The sequence below is a fragment of the Delphinus delphis genome, chromosome 20 (genome assembly GCF_949987515.2).
Source record: "Delphinus delphis chromosome 20, mDelDel1.2, whole genome shotgun sequence".
In the NCBI taxonomy this organism is placed as follows: domain Eukaryota; kingdom Metazoa; phylum Chordata; class Mammalia; order Artiodactyla; family Delphinidae; genus Delphinus; species Delphinus delphis.
Genome location: NC_082702.1, coordinates 8,909,277 through 8,931,039, shown reverse-complemented (window position 1 = coordinate 8,931,039; position 21,763 = coordinate 8,909,277). Strand labels below are relative to the sequence as shown.

General features: G+C 53.7%; 1 protein-coding gene across 2 annotated transcripts in view; it reads right to left on the bottom strand.

Moving 5' to 3' along the window:
• Positions 1-1,503: 1,503 nt before the first annotated feature.
• Positions 1,504-21,763, bottom strand: part of ZC3H4 (zinc finger CCCH-type containing 4) — a 43,731-nt gene continuing 23,471 nt past the window's right edge. For both annotated transcript variants that reach the window (XM_060000682.1, XM_060000683.1), the window contains 6 exons: positions 20,212-20,323; positions 19,319-19,428; positions 10,249-10,613; positions 9,680-10,023; positions 6,594-6,845; positions 1,504-5,363 (listed from right to left, as the gene is read on the bottom strand). In XM_060000682.1, the coding sequence (XP_059856665.1) occupies positions 3,844-5,363; positions 6,594-6,845; positions 9,680-10,023; positions 10,249-10,613; positions 19,319-19,428; positions 20,212-20,323 (2,703 nt within the window). In that variant the 3' untranslated portion in view covers positions 1,504-3,843. The remainder of the gene's footprint in view (positions 5,364-6,593; positions 6,846-9,679; positions 10,024-10,248; positions 10,614-19,318; positions 19,429-20,211; positions 20,324-21,763) is intronic.

The window sequence follows — 21,763 nt, the reverse complement described above, 5'->3', positions numbered from 1 at the left end:
GAGTTCTGAGTTACAGGTGAAATCATCCTTACTCAATGTGGATGAATTAGAAGAAATTCAAAGGCTGAACCCTGAATTTTTGACAGAGACCTAGAGCTTACCTGCTTAGACCAGCAACCAGCGTAAGGGCTGTGAGAACCCTGCTCTGAGAAATACCCAGGATCCCAATTAAAGGGCAGGACGGCTCCCCAAAGATGTCCATGTTTTTATCCCAGAACCCATGAATATGTAATTTACATGGCAAAAGTGACTCGGCATATGTGATGAAGGATCTTGAGATGGGGAGATGATCCTGGATTACCCAATCTAATCACATGGGTCTTTAAAAGCAGAGAACCTTTCCCAGCTGTGGCCAGAGAAAGATGTGACAATGGAAGAAGGGCCAGAGACATGTGACGTTGCTGGCTTTGTAGACAGAAGAGGGCCACGAGGCAAGGTGGGTGGGTGGCCTCCAGAAGCTGAAAAAAGCACGTAAACAGAATCTCCCTGTTCTTCCAGAAAGGTAGGCAGCCCTGGCAACCATGGAGTGAGATGTGTCACGCTTCTGACTTCCAGGACTGTAATGTAGCAAGTTCCTGTTTTTGTTTTGTTTTGTTCCCCCGCCCCCCTCCAAGTTCCTGTTCTAAACCACTTGGCTTCTATAATTTATATGGCAGTCATGGAAAATTAAGAGGCCCACTGAAACACAGAAACCAAAGGAAGTCCAAAGAACACATGGCTACTCTCCAGGCCAAGTCCTGCTCCCTTCTCACCCTCGCCGACTGCGGCTTCCCCGGAGAAGACTCCTGGTTAACAAGTAGGTAATGTCTGAGTCCGCTGGGGCTGCTGTAACAAAATAGCACAGTTCTGGAGACTGGAAGTCCAAGATCAAGTGCCAGCAGATTCAGCGTCTGTCTGGTGAAGAGCCTCTTCCTGGTTCCCAGATGGCTGTCTTCTTGCCACATCTTCACATGGAGGAAGGGGCAGAGATACTCTGTGGGGGTCTCATTTTTATAAGGGCACTAACCCCATTCGTAAGGGTTTCATCCTCCTGACCTCATCACTTCCCAAAGGCCCCACCTCCAAACGCCATCGCATTGGGCGACTAGGTTTCAACATATAAATTTCGAGGTGACACAGTCTACAGCAGTTAGAGGGCTCCCGTTTCTCATCCTTAGCAGCCAGCCCAGTTGTCCTGAGTTCATCACTGGCCTCTTCTGTGATCTGTGCGGTGGGCAGGACCATGCCTGTGTGGGCCACCTGTGTCCTTAAAGGCCGAGACTGGCCCGGAGCCAGAGCTCAAGAACTGTGGAATGCAGTCGTCAGCTTGTCAGCCGCTAAGGGAAGCTGGAGCTGTTGGGAGGCACCATTCCCACAGTGTCATCATGAATGTCACCCTGGGACTGGCCACCCAGAAGAGACCCTGGTTTCAAGGTTTCACCCCCGCCCTGTCATTTCTGGGACAAGGGATGGTGGGGGCAGCACGGAGAAACAAGACCCACAGGCTTTTTAAAATAACTGCATCCTTTAATGGCAGTAATACAATTATTGGATTAAGAGACCACAGGAGAAAGGGCAGGTGACGTTTCTGGAAGACAGATATGGAGTACAAAAAGGGGTGGAATAGAGTCATGCGACGATCATTGTAAAAATACAGTACGTTATATACATATTTGCACCATCAACTTTCAACTCTGAAATAGTATTTACACTTTTGTTACAATCCTGGTTAGAGAACAATTTTTCTTTAAAAGCTCAGCCTGATGGCAAATGAAAATTTCAGGTGAATTCATAGTCCCATGAGGTTCTTAGGCTGAATATTCCAAGAGGTGGGTTCCAGCTTCTATTTCATCCACAGATTTCAGTTTTAAAAAAGTATTTAATTTTGCTTTTATAAAAAAAATTCTCAAAGGAGGGAAAAAAAAACCCAACCACAGCCACACTGTGTATTCTTTCTTATTTTACAAACACTACGGGCTGCAGCCCTCTGCTTCAAGGCCAACACTGGTGGCTGAAGAAAAATCTCACTGATGATTGTTTAAAACAAAACAAAAAGACACAAAGACAAACCAAACCAACCTGATCATGGCGCACTGCCTCTCCCGCCCTTGCTTCCGGCCCCAAACTCAAAGACTATTTCTCTTCTGGGGCAGGGCGTTTGGTATTGAACCCTCTTTAACCTCCTACCCCGAGGAGGTGGGAGGGGGAACCCTTTGGCTGGGACACCATGTTTCCTCATTATTAGTAAGAAAGAGTCAGGGCCCTTAAGCGAGGTGGTTGAGACGGTGGGATGAGGAGGAAAAAGGCAGGAGACGGCCGGCCAGTAGCGGCACACAGGCGGGAGGGAGCCCCGGCCGCACAAGCCTCGCCGGTTCCCCTCAGGCCACGTCCACGGGGTAGGCCTTCTCTGGGGCTCTGTGGACAGGATGGGACCTCAGCCAGGGTCTTGGGGGAGGTCAGGCGGAGCCCGGGCAGGCATCTATGCTCCCTTCCCGGCTCAGCCGGATGAGGAGAGCAGGATACAGGCTTTCGGTCCCATGGCCCCTGCCCACAGTGGGGGTCCCAGTCCCTCTCCTGGAGAGGGCCCAGTAGCCCACACCCTGCCCTGGCTAGTCTCCCACCGTGTCCTCAGGCCCCCTCCCGGAAGTATCCACAAATCCAACCCTGTACACGCCTCGAACCCATGCACCTGTCAGCTTGGAAGAAAACCAAACACACCAAAACCACAGGCCCTAAAAATATGGTGCAAGGAGATGTGAAGAAAGCGGAGAAAGCAAAACACTTTGCCGAGAACCACCCAGGGATCCCTCTGTCAGGAGCCTGATGGCGTGGCCGTGCCATGGATCCTTGAGCTGTCCCCAGAGGGCCGGGGCCGGCTCACTGGGCACTTTGCCTTCTGAGCCCAGGACAGAGCCCAGCACGAGGGGGAAAGGCACGGCCGGGACACGACAGGACGGGATGGGCTAAGCTGACGGAAAGCGCGTGCTCTGCCTCTCGCAGGCAGCTCCTGGCCACACCAGCCTTGCCGACTCCAGGTCCATTTCTCACCCGGAGTCTCCTGTCGCAGGCTGGAGAGCGCCGGTTTGCTCTGGGATGAACTCTGGACGGAGGATGGCAGGGAGGCCGGTGTGTGAATCCAGATGAGACAGCAGTGGAAAAGGACTTTGTTTCTCCCGGCCCAGGCAGCTTCCGAAGGCTCTTTCTCTTTTCCTTCTGTCTTGACACTTTCTCACTTCCGCTGGCCCCTGAAGCGGGTCATCATGGCCTGCACACTGCAGAGGAGACGCAGAAATGCCTAGACCTGCTTCCATGCGGGTCCTTCCCACCATCTCGGCTCCGTCTCTTCTTGCTCATGCACCACAGGGTGAGCAGTGCTCAGTGCCTTCTCGACGCCTGCTGTTCCCTTTGTCCTGGGAGGGGGGGGGGGGTAGGATGGGGGGGAGGGGCCAAGCTCTGCCCAGAAAACCCACCAGACCCCCAGCCACCAAACTGGGGCCCCAGCCTTTAAGAAGTCCCTGAAAATCAGGCCTGGCCAGGCCAGGCGGAGTGCCAGCTGGGGCTGAGGCCCAGGGGACTCGCAACTGTACACATGCACATGTAGGTTTTCTTGGCGGGAGCCTAGGAGCCCCGCAGCACTGACCAGAAGTTAAAGATAGTTATATACAATTTATATGTTTCAAAGAAAGTACTACTTTAAAAAAAAAAGGAGGGTGGGGGAAGAAAAGAAAAAAGAATAGGAAAAAAGAAAAGAAAGAACACCCAGACCCCCTCCCCCCTCCCCCCAAGTCCCCAACTCTGGTTGCTGCCCTTAAATATTGCCCTGGGAAGGGTGGGGTGCAGGGAGCGCTCGACTCCGGCTTAACACTACTGGCAAAAGGGGGAGGCAGTGGGGTCAAAGCCTTTAAAAACATCTTTCAGGGACCCAGCGTCCTGCTCACCCTCTTGGGCCGGGCTGTTGCCAGCAAATGGGCTTCCGGAGCCCGTCTTGGGTGCCTGTTTCACGGTCCCGAAGAGGGTGGGCACCGGGAGGTTGTGCACGCCGGGCTGGGGCGGGACGCCCTCTGCTGGCGGGGCGCCCGTGGCAGCGGCGGGGGCCGCAGCGGCCTTGGGCCGGGGCCGGTTATAACTGTTGTACCTGTCTGTGGCCGTGACTGCGGCCCCATCTGCCCCAGACTTCCCCGATTCAGGCTGTTCCAGGGCAGACTTGCGGACAAATGGGGGCTCCTTGGCCTTGGTGGCGGAGCTCTTGCCGTTGCCCTCAGGGCCCTTGGGCTGCGTGCCTGCATCAGCGGCCGGCTCTGCAGCTTTGCCACCCGTGTTGGGAGTCCTGGGGTCGTAGAGGCTGATGCCGCTCAGCACGCTGCTCTGCCCGCTCCCGCTGCCCTGGCCCAGGCCGCCGGCTGCCAGCACGCGGGGGTCATAGGGGGCGGTGGCTGGCGGGGAGGACTCCCCGCTGGGGCTGGCAGCTGGAGAGGGCGCTTCGGTGGGGCCAGGCTTGGCTGCCCGGGAGGAGGCAGCAGAGTCTGCTGGTTTCTGCAGCCGGGGGTCAGTGGGTGTCTTCCGCACTCGAGGGTCACTGGGCTTGTCACCGGGGCCAGGGGCTGCCGAGGGGCCAGTGGCATTGACAGTCTTGAGGATGCGAGAGAGGAGCTCAAAGTCAGGCAGGCTAGAGCCAGATGTGCTGGGATCTGTAGAGGTGCCTGGGCGCTGCCGGGGGTTGGGGGGGCCCGAGGTGGTGGTGCGGTGCAGCCTGGGATCCAGGGCAGGCAGGGACTGCAGGGCCGCAGGGACGGGGGGCACTGCATCCTGCTTGGGGATGGGCAGGGGGATCAGGTCCTCAGGGTTCCAGAGCACAGTGCGGGCAAAGCTCGGCTTGCTCAGGGTCACATCCTTCTTGATGTGGCTGAACTGCTGCAGCTGCGAGCGCGGGTCCCGCAGTGGGTGCCCAGGGAGGGGGTCCAGGGGAATGTTCACAGCCTTCTCCCGAAGGGCCCGTTCCCCTTCCTCCTCTTCTGCAGGGGGTGGTCCAGACCCCTTGGAGCCACTGGGGCCTGCGGGGCTGGAATGAAGGCCGCCTTCGGGCTTGGGGGTAGACAGGGAGCGAGCCAGTCGAGGGTCAGAGGGTCCTGTGTCACCTGGGCCTGAACTGCTGGAAGCCTCGACGTGGCGGCTAAGTCTGGGGTCCCGGCTGAGGCGGGGGTCAGCCAGCCGCCCTCCCGTGGGGTGTCCCTTCTGGAGGCGGGGGTCCCCCAGCCCAGTGCTGCTCAGCTCCCCGACAGAAGCCTGGGGTCGGCTAGACGTCTGCTGCCTCAGGGTCTTCAGGATGGAGGTGACGCTGTTCCCACCCTCATCCTCATCACTTGAGTACCAGTTTCCAGTGTCACCTGAGAAAAAGCAGAAAGGAGCAGGGAGAGGGTGAGTGGCCACCACATCTGCCACCAGTCCTCTTTGGATCCCATGGCAGCCCACTCCCCTGCCTCTTACCTCTCAGAACCTCAGTTTCTCCTCTCTTACAACACCCCATCCCCAGCACAGGATGCCACGAAGAGCCAGTGAGCTCAGGCAGGCCAAGCACCGAGCTTGGCAGGTCTCTGGCTATCGTTTATGGACCTTTCCCCGTACAGGCACCATTCTAAGTACTTTGTCTTATTTGTCACAAACACCCAGGATATAGCGTTATCATCACGCCCATTTGACAGATAAGAAAAACAGAGGCACAGACAGTGCCATAAGATAGGGGACGGAGCCAGGGTTGAGCTCAGACTCCGAGTCCAGGGCTCTGCCGCCACCTCCTCACCTCCTGAGCAGGTTCAGGCCCCAGCACGGCAGGCCTGGCTCTGAGTGCCTGTGAGCAGCTACTGCTGCCTTGGCTCTCACTGCGCTTGGGGCTCACAGACACGTGCCTCCCAGGCCCCTCAAAACGTTTCCGCGACCCAGGGCAGGGCAGTCACCAGCTGATAAGAGGCGGGGCCAGGTGGGCAGACTCAGAAGCTAGCCCATGTCCAACTTTCTAGGCAGGTGCAACCGGAGCCCCTAGGGGAGGCGGCTGTCCCCTGTTCTCACTGTCCCACTTGCTCCTCAGCTCTGGTCAGAGCCACCCATGGCCTCTGGCTTCAGGTTCTACATACCGTTTCTGTCCGCCCCCTTTCACCCTGGGGTGGATACCATCAGGTCACTGCACAGCACCTGAGACTTGGCAGCTGTGCCTGTGATCATTACTGGTTTATGTCGATGACTAGCTCTCATCTGTTGGCTTCCCGAGAACATGATCTGGGAAAGGGGGATTGAGAATCTCCCTACAGCCTCCTCTGTAAGGGTGCAGGGGGTGAACCCTATTGCCTGCTGTCTCCTCCAGGGACCAGCCCACCTCCCTCCTCAATGGGATCAGGGTTTCTCCCGAACCCCACGACACAGAAGGGCAGCCCCGACTTCTAATTTTCTCAGGGACATGCAGCAGCCCCAGCAGCTTCACAGCCCTGGGCAAGGGTCCTCCCCGGCCACAGGTCCCTTTCTGACACAAAACCCGACCTAGGTGCTCCCCACCTCTGCCCTGCACGGCGGCCCGGGGGGCTGCGCCCGTCAGGGAAGCCCCTGCCCCTGGGGAGGACACATGCCTTCCTCACTCTCCCGGTCCTGCTTGCTGCGCTCAGCCAGCCTCCTCGCTCTCTCCTCCTCCTCCTGCTGCTTCTGCTGGATCCTCAGGTACAGGGCCCTCTGGGCCGAGGGCAGGAAGTCAGGGACACCGGCGCCCGGCTTCGGCCGGCCTGGGGGCCCTCCCTCAGGGAAGCTGTCAGGCTCCAGAGGGTGCTCGGGGAAGAGGTGCTCCCCAGGCTCCCCCGGCAGCTCTTCGTAGTGCCCGTAGTCCTCTGTGGCAGGGAAGAACCGAGGGTTCATGTCGGGAAGGGCCTCACGGCACCAACTCCGACCCACCCGTGCCCTTAACTGGAAAACCACCCCCTGATGGCGATGGGTGAGAATGTGTAGCCCGTCCCTTCCTACCCTCCCCAGGAGGGGCCCCACGGAAAGCCCAGCAGCGCAGGACGGAGCAGCCAATGGGGGGCAGGGAGGGTCCCACCTAGGATGCAGCCACTGAGAATGGGGTTCACGGTGAGGCTTAGTGACATGGGCAAATGCTCATGAGGTGAAAACAGGACGGAACATCGTACGGATGTTTGTAAAACACGAAGAAAAGGCTTTGAAAAGACAGACAGAAAACAGTCCCTCTGGGGATGAGAACAGGAGAGAGGGGCTGCGGGATCTTTCACTTTTTACTCCACACATTTCTGATCTGTCTTAATTACTCTTGATGAGCATTAATTTTATGATTTCTTTAAATAAATAAATAAATAATCAATAAAGAAAAACACACCCTAATCTCTCAGTAAGCTCAGAATATGAGTTCAACCATGGTAAACAAAGACTAGTAAAGAAGAGAAGAAAATACACCACAATGTTGCTATGGCTACATGTCCACCCAGAGGCTGACGGGTGATTCCTCCTCCCTTTATGGGTTCCTAACTCCACAAACTTTTATGAGCGTGCTGCTGCATTTAAAGGGACGGGGTGTGGGGGTGTTTCTCCCATACAGCATCTAGGAAGCACAAGGCGGAAGGGCTTGCCTTCATTCTTGAAGGGCGGGCAGGCGCCCGGCATTAGCCACCTCCCTTCACAAATGCTACCCAAGTCAGAGCCAAAGATGAGGGGAACACCGTGGGCAGATCTTCAACGACACGCCCGGAGACTTGTGTGTGTGCACGCGAACGTTCTGCAAGGCTGAAATATCCCCTATCTGCACCGTGTGATGTGGCTCCCCTACTGAGCAGCCAAAACGTGGCCAGCGCTACCAAGAGAGTGCATCTGTAACTTAAAGGAAACTTTCAGGATTAAAGTGATTAAATATGCAAATATGTCATACACAAAGTGTATAAAGCAAAAAGTGAAAGGTCACTTTCTTCTAGCCCCTGAACTTCATAACATGTGAACTTGATGGGCGAGTCTGCTCTGAGCCACACCCTGGCTCGGAGCTGGGGACACTCCTTAAACAACAGTCCCACCCAGCCCCCCTTGCACGGAATTCAAGAGTGAATTACTTGACGGTTCTGCTATTTTCAATATATTAAAAACAACTGAATAGTACTAAAAAGGTAGATTTCATGATATGGGCATTAGAGTGAATTACTCCAGAGATACCAACTGTTATCAGCTCGACAGACTTTCGGGTTTTCTTCCCCACCCAGACCTTTTCCATGCATGTTTCATACACGTTGTTTAAAGGGGGAGGAAGCCCCCTCAGGTCGCCTGCTTTTCTCACTTGAGAACAAGCACCCTGCCCCAAACACCTGCTCTCATGCCTTTGAACACTATTGAGATGCCAAAGACTCTCACACTGACCTCCAGCCTGGTCAGCTTCCTGACGTCTGCATGGCTGTCAAACGGGCACCTCGTGCTTAATGTGGCCAAAGCAGAAGTGCTGCCCTGCCCCAACCTGGCTCGGCATGAACACCCAGAGCGCCTCTGCCCCGCAGCTGGCACCCCCACCCGCCCCTGCCACCCTGTCACGTTGGCCCTATGGCTCCACTCTAAACCTAGCCCTGCTGCTCCCTGTCCTCTCCCGGCTGCCACCCACCTCACCTCTGCCCAGGGCGACTCAAGGGCAGCCCACATGCTTCCAAGATTCCCCTCCGGCCCCTACTAGCATCCATCGCCCTTGTGTTCCTCCACTATCCCCGTCACTCTTCCACCGAGTCCACCTCGCCATGGCCCGCAGGGTCCTGTGTGCTGGGACTTCTCTCTCTCCCCTGTCCTCCCTTTCCAAGCCACACGGACACCTTTGTTTTCCACAAACAAGGTGACTGGCTGAGGCCTCCGTACCTGCTGCAGCTGCCACCTAAGCCAAGCCCACGACTCCCTCCCCGCCTTCACCTCTCAGACAGGCCTCTGCTGGCTGTGACGCACCCAGCAGGCCCGGCCTCCACCCATCACCCTCACACGGTGCCCCATTTCACCGCCAGCAATGACCAATGCCGAAACGAGCTGACGACCTTGTTTACACATTTCCTGTCGGTTTCCCTCCACTCAAATGCAGTTAAGGCAAGGACTACGTGCTTTGCTTGCTCTGACCCCACGCCTAGAAGCACGCCTGGCCCCTGGCAGCAATGACACATCTCATCCTTCTGAGGGCTGCACACCGCCTCCTACTGATGCGGCACTGTCATCCAAGCACCCAACTGTCGGACGTTTAGTTTGTTACCAACACATGTTCTCGTTTTGTAAGAAAGGAAGGAAAGGAGGAAGGAAGATGGTCAGTGTGGGGACAGAACAAGCAGAGTCGCAAGGCAGCTCCAAGCCAAGAACCACCCCAGAAGGAGGCCGCTTTGGTTGAGGGCACCTCAGCCTTGAAGTTCAACACCATTCCACACCCATCCCTCTAACTTCCCAAGCTCCCACTCCACACACACCAAGCAAAACTTACAGAAATTAAATAAGTTATAGTGATGGTAATCATAACACTCCTCCTAGACTCAACAGGGTAGTGAATCCCACGTCACTGAAAACGTTCAACCACTCATGGGACAGAGATGGAGTTGGATTCATGTTTTCAAAGACTCAGACCAAGGAAGAAAAACCAAATCTTCCTGACTACATTCCACTGTGCAGACCCCAGCAGCCCCGGCTGGCCCCCACCCTGAGCCCTGCATACCTGCGTCCCCAATGAGTCCTGGCTCCATCTCCATGCCCTCTTGCTGCTGGTAAAAGTTTTCATAGAAGTTCTGGGCTGGTGGGATGGGGGGCATCATTCCAGAATGTGGGGAGTCTCCAGGACCATAGGGCATCATTGGAGGGCCGCCAGGTCCCATGGGCGGGCCAGGATTCATGCCAGGGCCCATTGGCATGTCAGGGTGCATGTCCGGATGCATGTCAGGGTGCATGTCCGGGTGCATGTCGGGATGCATGTCAGGATGCATCGGGGCCCCCATCGGCCCCGGGGGTCCCATGTTGGGCCCGGGGCCCATCGGTCCTGGGGGTCCTCCGGGTCCAGGGAACCTGGAAGGAGAAAATGGTGCCCGTGAGCAGGGCTGCAGAGGAAGGGTGGCAGCCACATCCCTGAGGAGACACAGAGGCCTGCTCATGGTTGAGCAACAGAGGGCTCCAGACCAGGCCACTGAGGGCTTTGGAGAGAGGCAGGATGCTGGCCTGGTTAGGTTCCAGGCCACAGGGCCCTGGCACAAAGGAGCCTGGCTGAGCCCAGAAAAGCCCCCAGGCACTCACCTCACACCCAGTTTCTCAGCCAGCTGTCCTGTGGGCCGCACCACGATCTCAAACAAGGAGGGGATCTTCTTGTTGTACATGTCCTGCTGCTGCTGCAGCTGCTGTGGGGACAGCGGCTCATGCACGGGCATGGGCAGCTGAGGGGGGCCAGGGGGCGGAGGCGGGGGCGGGGGCGGGGGCGGGGGGCCACCCTGCATGGGCCGGCCATTCGGAGAGGTCGGGGCCGGAGGGCCAGGTGGGCGGGGCGGGGTGGGCAGGAGGCCCACGCCAGGGGGAGGTTTGGGCAGGGGGTTGATGCCCTGCTTCTTCAGCTCCTCAACTTCCTTCTCATCCTCAGCGCCTGCCTCTGCATCATCAGCCAACATCTGCGGGCCAGAAGGACAAAACAGTGAGAGTAAGGACAGGGGAGGAGGCGGGTTGGAATGCACTCCTCCGGGGCTGAGAGCTGAATTTGCTGAGGAGAGCTCTTCAATATCCCAAGGCCCTTACAGCAGTGGTACCCAACGCCCGGGCCACGGACTGGTACTGGTCTGTGGCCTGTTAGGAACCGGGCCACACAGCAGGTGAGAGGCGGGCAAGCGAAGCAAAGCTTCGTCAGTATTTACAGTCGCTCCCCGTTGCTCGCGTTCCTGCCTGAGCTCGGCCTCCTGTCAGATCAGCGTGGGCATTAGATTCACACAGGAGCACGAACCCTACTGTGAACCACGCATGCGAGGGATCTAGCTTGCGTGTTCCTCATGAGACTCTAACGCCTGGTGATCTGAGGTGGAGCGGAGGCGGTGATGCCGGCGCTGGGGAGCGGCTGCAGATACAGATTATCATCAGCAGAGAGGTCTGACTGCAGAGACCATAATAAATTGGTTGTTTACAGACTCATATCAAAACCCTATCAATGCAAAAACAAACAAACAAAAACAACCCCTATCAGTGAGTGGCAAGTGACAATTAACCTGCATCTTACGGAGCAGACTGGACATAAGCAACACACTTTGGGTGTCACTGTCTCCCATCACCCCCAGATGGGACCATCTAGTTGCAGGAAAACAAGCTCAGGGCTCCAACTGATTCTGCATTACGGTGAGTTGTATAATTATTTCATTATATATTACAATGTAATAATAACAGAAATAAAGTGCACAATAAATGCAACGCGCTTGAATCACCCTGAAACCATCCCCCATCCCCAACCGGGTCTGTGGAAAAACTGCCTTCCACAACACCGGTCTCTGGTGCCAAAAAGGTTGGGGACTTCTGCCTTACAGCATAAGGCCAATGACCACAAAGCCTCTCTGGCACAAAAGTCATCGCCCCATACCACTGCCGCATCCCTTCTCGGTGAACAGCTGACAGGGGAGCCAGTCTTATTTGGCAGCAAAACACATGCAACGTACTATTTCACCATTTTCAAGTGGACAATTCAAGGACATTAAGTACATTCGCGATGCTGTATAACCACCATCTCTATCTAGTTCTAACACCACCGAAGAAGATGCCATACCCATTAAGCAGTCACTCCCCATGCCCTGCTCCCTCCCAGCCCCTGGCAACCACCAATCTACTTTCTGTCTCTATGGATTTGTCTATTCTGGACATTTCACAGAAACGAAATCCTGTAACATTGTGGCCTTTCGTGACCGGCTTCTTTCACTTAGCATGACATTTTCAAGGCTCACCCATGTTGTAGCTGTATCATCTATTTTATCTATTTTTTTAATCTATTTTTATCTGTTTCATGGCTGATTAATAGTTCATTGTTCTGGGCTTCCCTGATGGTGCAGTGGTTAATCCGCCTGCCAATGCAGGGGACATGGGTTCAAGCCCTGGTCCAAGAAGATCCCACATGCCGCGGAGCAGCTAAGCCCGTGAGCCACAACTACTGAGCCTGCACTCTAGAGCCCTAGCACCACAACTGAGCCCTCACGCCTAGAGCCCGTGCTCCACAACAAAAGAAGCCACCGCAATGAGAAGCCCATGCACTACAACGAAGGGTAGCCCCTGCTAACCGCAACCAGAGAAAGCCCACGCGTAGCAACAAAGACCCAACGCAGCCAAAAATAAATAAAAATAAAATAAATTTATATATAAAAAAAGTTCATTGTTCTGTTTGAATTTTAAGGGCGCCTCACCGCACTTGTAATCAAAACCCAGTCACTTACGAGGACCCACAGGGCCTGACAGCAGGGCTGGGTGTCTGGGGAGGACTTCACAGCACCCTGGAAGCTTCATTTCCTTCTATGGTGTGCGGACTCCTCCACCCTAAGCACCCAGCTCTGTTTCAGTTCTGCGGACAGCTAAGCTCTTTCCCCAGCAGGGTCCTGGCCTGGACCAGGCCTCTCCCCAGGCATTCGTTTTCCCCTCCATTCTTAATGTATGGCTCTGTATCCCCCAATTGCTGGGGTCTCTTATTAAAGGTCAACTCAGAGTGACTGGCCAGGTCTCCTGTATTTACTACTGGAACACCATCAGCTCCCTTGAAAGCACTGCCCAAGCTTTGTAAGATTTTACATTTAGTTGTATCTTTGTTTATTCCTGGCCCGACGACTACCAACTCCACAAGGGCAAGACCCGCAGGGCCCACCATAAGGCCTGTTACAGGGTAGATGGACAATTCCAAAGTCTGAATTCAAGCAGAACGTCTCACCAATTAGGATCCTGGGCAGAAGTTAACACTGCAGGCCTGCCTGCTTCTCTTGGAAGGCCAGCTTGCAATGTTGGCCTTTGGCTGGTGCCTGGGAACCTGGATTTCGAGAGGGTTCCCAGGATTCCTGACTGCTAAGAGGGGCTCACTGTGTCTAAACCGTTTGCACAAACACCATGCTTTCTGCGGAACATTCCTTTTCCTTCTGGGAGTCTGGGATTTTGGTACATGCCAGGCAGAGGCTGCCCTCAATAAAAACCTTGGGCACTGACTGAGTCTCTACTGCACGCCCATGGTGGACAGCGTTCTACGCGTGTGTCACAACCTGAGGAGTTATACACGTCCCGTGTGACTCCAGGGGGCGAGGACTCCTGGAAGCTGGTGACTGGTTTCAGCCTTTACCGCCTGCCTTTCCTCTGTGCATTCTGTTTGAGGGTCTCTGGGCTCCCTGCACATTCCCTCCACTGCCCCGATCCCAGTGTGTAATCGGCGTCTACCTGATTTAACTCATTGGAGTTAAATCTCAGCCAGCTCGGCCCTGGGAGTCTCCCCAGCAAATTGTCCAACCTGGGCCCAGGTGGCCTTGGGGACCTCGGCACACATGCCTTAGTGGACCCTAACGGGGGCTCTGAGACGCCCCGGCGCCTCAGCCTCAGCGCTGCTCAAGACAACCCCTCCTCTTGCTCCCCCGCCCAGGGACAGTGGTGGCGGCGTGGGTGGCGGAGGCAGGACTTCCCAGCGGGTGTCAGGCAGTTCCCAGCTTTTCTCTCTCCTAACCATCAGCAACAGTATGTGGACCCAGGGACGCAGAGTCCAAGAAGAATTTGGCTTCAAAGGGGACGGAAAACTTGGAAGTCTGATCAGTGGAAAACATCTGTTCCCTTAGAGCCCTGCTACTCAAGGTGTGGTTTGTCTGTGGACCAGCAACACAGGGGGACCCGCTGAACTAGGACCACATTTCACACGTGTCCACCGCAGTGTGGGAAACGCTGCCCGAGACTAGCTGTGCTGAGAGAGCCCCGCACCTCGTGGTGTCTTTTAGCACTGCTCTCGGGGGCGGCGGAGGGGCCGCAGCCACAGAGGCAGCCCTGACTGCTCTACTGCCCCACGTTCCGCCCGCTTCCCTTCCAGCCAGCTGGCCCCTTTTGGTCCCTCAACCGTGTTGTAGCTGTTGCTCGCACTGTGACCCCAGCCCAGCACATGCCTCCCTCGCCCCTCCTTCCTGCCTGTTATTCACCTGGGGCCAGCGAGTGTCACCTCCTCACTGAGCCTCCCCCCATGGCAGCCTGTTTGAGGGTCTCTGGGCTCCCTGCACATTCCCTCCACTGCCCCGATCCCAGTGTGTAATCGGCGTCTACCTGATGACTGGATCCTGTCTCCTCACCACTGCGTCCCCGGTGCCCAGAACAGTGCCTGCTACAAAGCAGGCGTGACCACACATTTGTTAAATAAATGAGCAAAGAAAACAGATAAGCGCACCTTCCCCTGCATTCCCTGGGCTCCAGAGGGTGGGGCACAGGGGACTAAAGGAGTTAAGGCTTTGACGGGCCTACCCGGTTGCTTGGTGCTCCTCTGGGTTTGCCTCCCAGCTCCGCTGCCCCCCCACCTCCCCACCTTCGGCTGGGGCTCCCACACCACCTCTCTGGCCAGAGCTACGGGTACCATCTCCATCTGGCCGCACCTCATTCCATGCACCTCCTGCTCCTCCGCAGGCCACTAGCTGGGCTGTGAGGGGGGGACCCCGCACCCCTCCCTTCTCTTATCCCCACCCCCAAACTCCACCCAGGAGCTGCTGCCCAGCTCAGCCCCGCCCTCCGGCCCGCGCCCCACCTTCTCTGAGAGGGACCCTGCCCCAGCCTCTCTGCACTCACTCCCACTCGGGCAGAGCAGCCTCCAGTCACAGAGCCAAAGCCCTGCACTGCCAGCTCCTCTCAATGGAATGCCCTCAGGTGTAGGCAAAACCTAAGGAGGACCTTATACCTCATTAAACAGGAACAAACTTGACCACAACTTCCTCCCCATCCAGGGAGGGGATGCCGTGGTCCAGACACCAAATGCGCCACACTCCCCTCGCCCCCGAGACTAGGGTCACACATCTCTGTACCTCTCAGCACTCGGGAACACCCAGCCAATGGCCCCTGTGCGGGGGACAGAGGCTGAGGTGATCCTTCCACTGCCATCCCTGGCCCGGCACGGTGCTCAGCACACTGGGCCATGCAATGAACTCAATGACCAAACGAACTGAAGCACTGGCCCACAGGACAGCCCCTACGAGCGTATCGCTGGTCCCCAGGCAAGGCGGGCACCCTCTCTCTCACACTCACCTCCCTGGGTCCCATCACTTCTGCTTCCCCACTGTGCCCCACAATTGGGGCTTCCACACTCATTCCACGCTGGGGAGAAATCTCACCTCACGGTGGGCTCCCACTCCAGGACTTCGCCCCCCCACCCCTCACGCAGACCCCACGACACCCCGACGAGGACTCCCGCGAGGGACACAGCCAGCTCCCTGCACTTATCTCTTTACCCGCCACCCACACTGGGCCACAAGCGCTGCCTCAAAAGCAGGGGCTGAATCGCATCAGAGCCCAGAACACTGATGCATAAGATACACAGGAAATGTCAACACCCCACCCCACCCTGAAAAGCTGAACCCAAACCATCCAGGCAGTCCTCCGGCACATCTATCCCTAGAGACACCCATGCGCCCCTTCCTGGGCCTCTCTGAAGCAAGGAGCTCCCTCACACCACACAACCAGGGCCTTGCTGGGTCCCACAACCTCCCCCGCCAGGACTGATTCTGAATGATTCCCGGGCTTCCAAAAGTCAAAGGCATCCTCTCAATGGAAAAGGACGGCCACACCTGCGGATACACATAGACATGTGGGCCAAGGTTCATGGGCCAAGGAAATAAGAAATAAGCTCATGTCCATTTGTTAAACATTCTAAGCTTTGGGAATTCCCTGGTGGTCCTGTGGTTAAGACTCTGGGCTTCCACTGCAGGGGGCGCGGGTTCAATCCCTGGTTGCGGAACTAAGATCCTACAGGCGAATTAAGATCCTGTACTGGCACGGACAAAAAAAAAAAAAAAAAAAAACAACTAAGCTTTTGCCCCAAACTGATAACAAATCAAACGTTCTTCAACTGGTGACTAGATAAACAATCTCAGATCATCCACACTGAGTGGAGTGCTACTCAAGAACAAACAGTGATGAACTATCAATACTTGCAACAATGTGGATGAATTTCAAACGCCTTATTCGGAATGAAAGACGGCAGATTCAGAAGGCTATTATAGGGCTTCCCTGGTGGACCAGCGGTTAAGAATCCGCCTGCCAATGCAGGGGAACTGGTCCGGGAAGATCCCACATGCCGCAGAGCAACTAAGCCCGTGCGCCACAACTACTGAGCCTGCACTCTAGAGCCCACGAGCCACAACTACTGAAGCTCACATGCCACAACTACTGAAGCCCGCGCACCTAGAGCCTGTGCTTGCAACAAAAGAAGTCACCGCAATGAGAAGCCTGCGCACCGCAACGAAGAGTAGCCCCCACTCGCCACAACTAGAGAAAGCCCACGCACAGCAACAAAGACCCAACAAAGTGAACAAATTTTAAAAATAAATAAATTTATTAAAAAACAAAAAACAAAAGGCTATATAAACTGCACACACGTTTAGAAGCTACATACCATATATCTATTTATATGACTTTCTTGAAAAGGCAAACTACAGGGACAGAAAACAGATCAGTGGTTTCCAAGGTCTGGAAATGGGAGAGGCACTGATTACAAAAGGGGAGGGGTTCTGGGGGTGAAAGAATGAATTTCCTCTACCTAGACTGTGAGGTGGTCACATGACTCTCTGTGTTTGTCAAAATTCACAGAACTAGGGAAAATTCCCTGGCTGTCCAGTGGTTAAGAGCTCTGCGCTTCCACTGCAGGGCGCATGGGTTCGATCCCTGGTTGGGGAACTAAGATCCCGCATGATGCCCAGCGCAGCCAAAAAAAATTAACAGAACTAAACAGGGACACTTTTTTTTTTAGACTGGATACAAACTATACCTTGACAAACCTGACTATAAAACAGTATACGTATAAAACGGTAACTGAAGGATTTAATGGTAAAGAACCATAATGTACGCAACTTATTTTCAAATGGATCAAGGAAAAAAAATAAACGAGAGCAAAGTGATAAAGCAAATGGGGCAAAATAATGCTGACAGAGGAATCTAGGTGGAGGGAATTCTTTGCCTTATTCTTGCCACTCACTCTCACGTTACAGTCACTGACAGCCCCAAAGGCAGGCATGTCTCAAACCTAGAGTGGATGGTTGGAAGCTGATGTATCTGGACAGACAGAAACATCACCAAGAAGCAAGAAAATAAAGCTGAAGAAAAGGGTGGAAGAGAGAGCACAGACATTTCAAGAGAGGATGACGAGGCCCTGTCCTAAGTGGCACCACAGCTTGGACCCAAGGGCTGCCCAGGAGCCTCAGGCCCCAGCCCTAGTTGATCAAGCTGCAACTCTGTCCAGGACAGAAGGAAATGGCTGACCCCACACGTTTATCAGGGTTACTCTGGGCCCACTGTAAAGGTTCAAGTTTTACTTTCTGACCACCCAGATTCGATTCTGGAATGGTTTTTCCAGGTTCAACACTCATTTTTAACCTACTAAGACTTGACTTTAGATAGGGGATGTTACTGATAATCTCAAAATGTTTGTGACCAGAAATGGAAACGTGCCACCTTGATTTGCTTTGAGTTTTCATTAGGGTGTCTAGAGCTGTGCTGTCCGTTATAGTGGTCACTGGCCATGTGTGGCTACTGGGGTGCTATAAGCAGAAAATAAACACTAGATTCCTCAGACTTAGTACCAAAAAAAAACACCCCAAAATATCGTAATTATTTCATCATTTATTACCTGCTGAAGTGGTACTTTGGACATGGATATACTGGGTTAAATAAGATATGCTGGTAGCACTAATTTCACCTCTTTTTACTTTTTTAATGTGGCTACTAAAAAATTTAAATTTGTGGCTCTGTGGTGTTCCTACTGGACAGCACTGGTCTAGAGAGCAAACTCTGAACCACCAGCAGGGGGCAGTCCTCAGTCAAATGAGAAATGAAACCGCCATGACTTTTCCCATTCCTTACCCTGTGAATGACTCACAGATTCTAGACAGCTACCAGTTACAAAACCCTATTCCTAGGATAACAGGCCAAAGGGCCTGGCAAAGATGAGAACTTTCTCCATGAATGCTCTCCCAATGAGGAGTGGACGTTCTCTTGCTTTGCTTGTGCAGGGCTTCCCCTCAACCCCTCAGGCAGCCCCGGCCCGCGTGGGTGGATTCCTGAACCTGGCGGAGGAACCGATTCTTTCCATTCTCAAAAACCAGCCAATCTCCTTAAGCTTTCTGGGAACCAGAGAGAAGGCAGGAAAGCCTTCATGTGAAAGGACACGTGTTCTCGCACACATTCACCCAGTGATGGATGTCAGGAAATCAAGGACAGGAACCGGGGGCCCCAAAGTCCTCAGCCTGACTCCTCAGGGAGAACAACAGACATGAGGATGAGTTTCAAATGTCATTTGGCTGCTAAGGAATCCCTGATACCTCACTGTTGAGGAAGTCTCCCCATCGTGAGAGCCTCCAATTGCCCCATACTTTTTCTACTATATAAAAGAACCCTTAAGACTTGGAAAGAAATGTTTGACCCTTCCATCAAAACAGAACCCATCCAGGGACTTCCCTGGTGGCACAGTGGTTAACAATCTGCCTGCCAATGCAGGGGACACGGGTTCAAGCCCTGGTCCGGGAAGATCCCACGTGCCGCGGAGCAACTAAGCCCGTGCACCACAACTACTGAGTCTGCGCTCTAGAGCCCAGGCACCACAACTACTGAAGCCCGCATGCCTAGAGCCCGTGCTCCGCAAAAAAGAGAAGCCACCACAATGAGAAGCCCACGCACTGCAACTAAGAGTAGCCCCTGCTCACCGCAACTAGAGAAAGCCCACGTGCAGCAATGAAGACCCAGCACAGCCAAAAATAAAAAATACAAATAACTTAAAAAATAATTCAAAAACAGAACCCATCCGAAGTCTCACCTCCTCTTTGTATACCACGGGCTCTCTCTAAAGGACAATTAAGAAATCACAAGGTATGTTTGGAGACACACCACGCAACATTCCTTTTAGGGAGCCGCCCCTCCAGGGAAAACCGTCCCGGCCGGAGAGAAGACACATGTGTGATCACCTCAATTCTCCCTGCAGAGAATACAGTCTCCATTTCCTCCTAAACATGGCCCAGCTCCAATCAATGCAACTGGGGATTCTGGTCCTGCACAGAGGCCAGACAGGCGGGCTGCAGTGCCAGGCCCGTGGCAGGCGTACCTCCTGGTCCCCATTAGCTACGGCTGCAGTCAGCCTGGACATTACCTTGTCCAAGAGCTCTCTGGTCTCCTCGGTCAAGGGGTCGTGAGAGAACATGCAGTCATCGCCGTTGATGCAGTTTCCGGTCGTGTGGTACAACTTACACGGAAAATCACGTTCACGGCAAGTTAAGGCAAATGCCTCACCTCATGAAACCCACCCAAGGACAGAATCCAAGCCCCTTTGTTTTAGAGACAAGGAAACTGAGGCCCAGAGAGGCGAAGTGACTGGCTCAGAGCTGCACAGCAGTTTGGTAGCTGACCCAAGATGAGACCCCGGTTCTCGACATCCCCACTCCGTAGTGCTTCCCGCCCCACCACGCTGGCCTTGAGGCTGTGTCCTCAGATCCTCACTCAACAGGAAGAGGGGAAAAGTTCAACGATTTGCCCATGGTTACACAGCCATTTGAAAAATCTCAGAAAAGTAACAGGCAATGGTATAAGCCAGTCTCGAGAGTACACTTGACCCTTGAACAACATGGGGGTTAGGGGCGCCAACTCGGTCAAAAATCTGAGTATAATTTGTAATCCGTCCTCCATACCCTCAGTTCTGCATCTGTGGATCCAACCAACCACAGATCGTGTAGTACTGCAGTATTTACTACTGAAAACAAAACAATATCTGAGTGGACCTGCAGAGTTCAAACCCATGTTGTTCAAGGGTCAACTGTATATGTAAAGGGAACATATAACGTGTGTGCCTCCGTTTAGTCATCTGCAGACTAGGAAGAGCAGACCCATCACAGGGCAGATGTGAGGGTTAAGAGATGGATGCGCAAAGCTCTTGGCACAGTACTGGCACACAGAGCGAAAGTGTGGTGAAGATCAGCTGTTATTACCAATAAGGAGAAAAGGAGCTCTGCACCCTCAATCAGATCAAATGTGGGCACCAAAGGATATCATGCATATAGGGGCAGTTCTCGGCTCTGGCACAAAATCCGGTGATGTAAAACTTGCACAGTTCTCGCTTCTTTGGTAGCTCGATGTCGTGGCTAAAATTACAGTGGTCTCCCTGGAAGAGAAGCAGTGAAAAGGTAAGGTGTTTGCAAAAGGAAGTACTGCTCTGTCACTGCTGAAGCACACAGGGACCAACGACAGAAACCCCCACCCCGACCCCAGAAAGGGCAGGAGGCCCAGGAAAGGCAGACACAGAAATGCAGTTTCCCACCAACCTGAAACTTCTGCCAAAGTGTGTGGCCCTTTCTCTTGCCCCTGCCTCCCTCCCCCATGTCCTCAGTCCTCCCGGCTCCGTTCTGCTGCCTTTCACTGCTTCTTTCTAACTCTTCCTCCTCTTGCCTTCGCCTCTCTTACTCACTTACTGTTAACATGCTGCATAACTGCTAGTATCCAGTTTCATGCTTCTTCCTTTCTAACAGAACCCCAATTTCTAAGAGAACCCCAAACTCCCAAGGGAAGACAATACTGCCCTGATTTTTAAAAAAATCCCTTCACACAGTTTTCTTCCTCCTAGCCCTTGGATGTGATGCCTGGAGGCACAGCAGCCATTAAGCAACCATGAGGACAAAAGCCACACTCTTAAAGATGCCAGAATAAAAAGTAGGAAGGAACTTGGGTCCCCCATGGTGCCACTGACAACTGTACCAGCCCTGTAATGCCCCCACACCCCCGCCCCAGACCTTTTTTTTTTTTTGGCCACACCACACGGCATGCAGGATCTTAGTTCACCAACCAGGGATCAAACCCATGCCAGCCGCAGTGGAAGTGCAGAGTCCTAATCACTGGACCACCAGGGAATTCCCAGACTATTCTGAGAGACAAACATCTATGTGTTTAAGCCAGTGGAGTTGAGTTTTCTGCTATTTGTAGTCAAATTGTACAATCCAAACAAAACAACATCCAGGTAAACTGAAAAAAGAAACTGTTCTTCTATACCCATCCCCCCATTCTCTTAGGAATAGCTACTGTTTTTTGTTTATATATATTTTAAGTTTCTAAAAATAATATGAATTGCAACTATAATAAAGACTATTTTACACACAAACACACTTTTGTTTAAAACACAGTAATATTTTTTCCTAAGACAGGTACACAGGTGCAGTACTCCCTGGGTACTTGCTTGCCAATATCTGCCTGCTGCCTGTATACCTGAATAAAAAGCTGCCTGGTTGAACTAACACTGGATTATACTCGTTTCCTTCAGAACTTTCAGGACATTGGCCCATCTTCTGGCATTATATGCTGCTGTGAAGGTCAAGGCTGACCTTGACCACATTTTCTGTCTGGATGCCTTAATGATTCCCTCTCCAACACTGAAGTTCAGTAACTCAACCAGGATGTTACACCTTTGCATGAGCATCAATTCTAACAAAACGTTTGAGGCCATATGGATTGGGTGAAAATTTTGGCCAAAAAAAATCCTCCCAAACCAAAAAAACCCAGATGTGTCACCAATCTTGTCCTGGCTCTTCAGTCACTCTGAGGAGTGAACTAA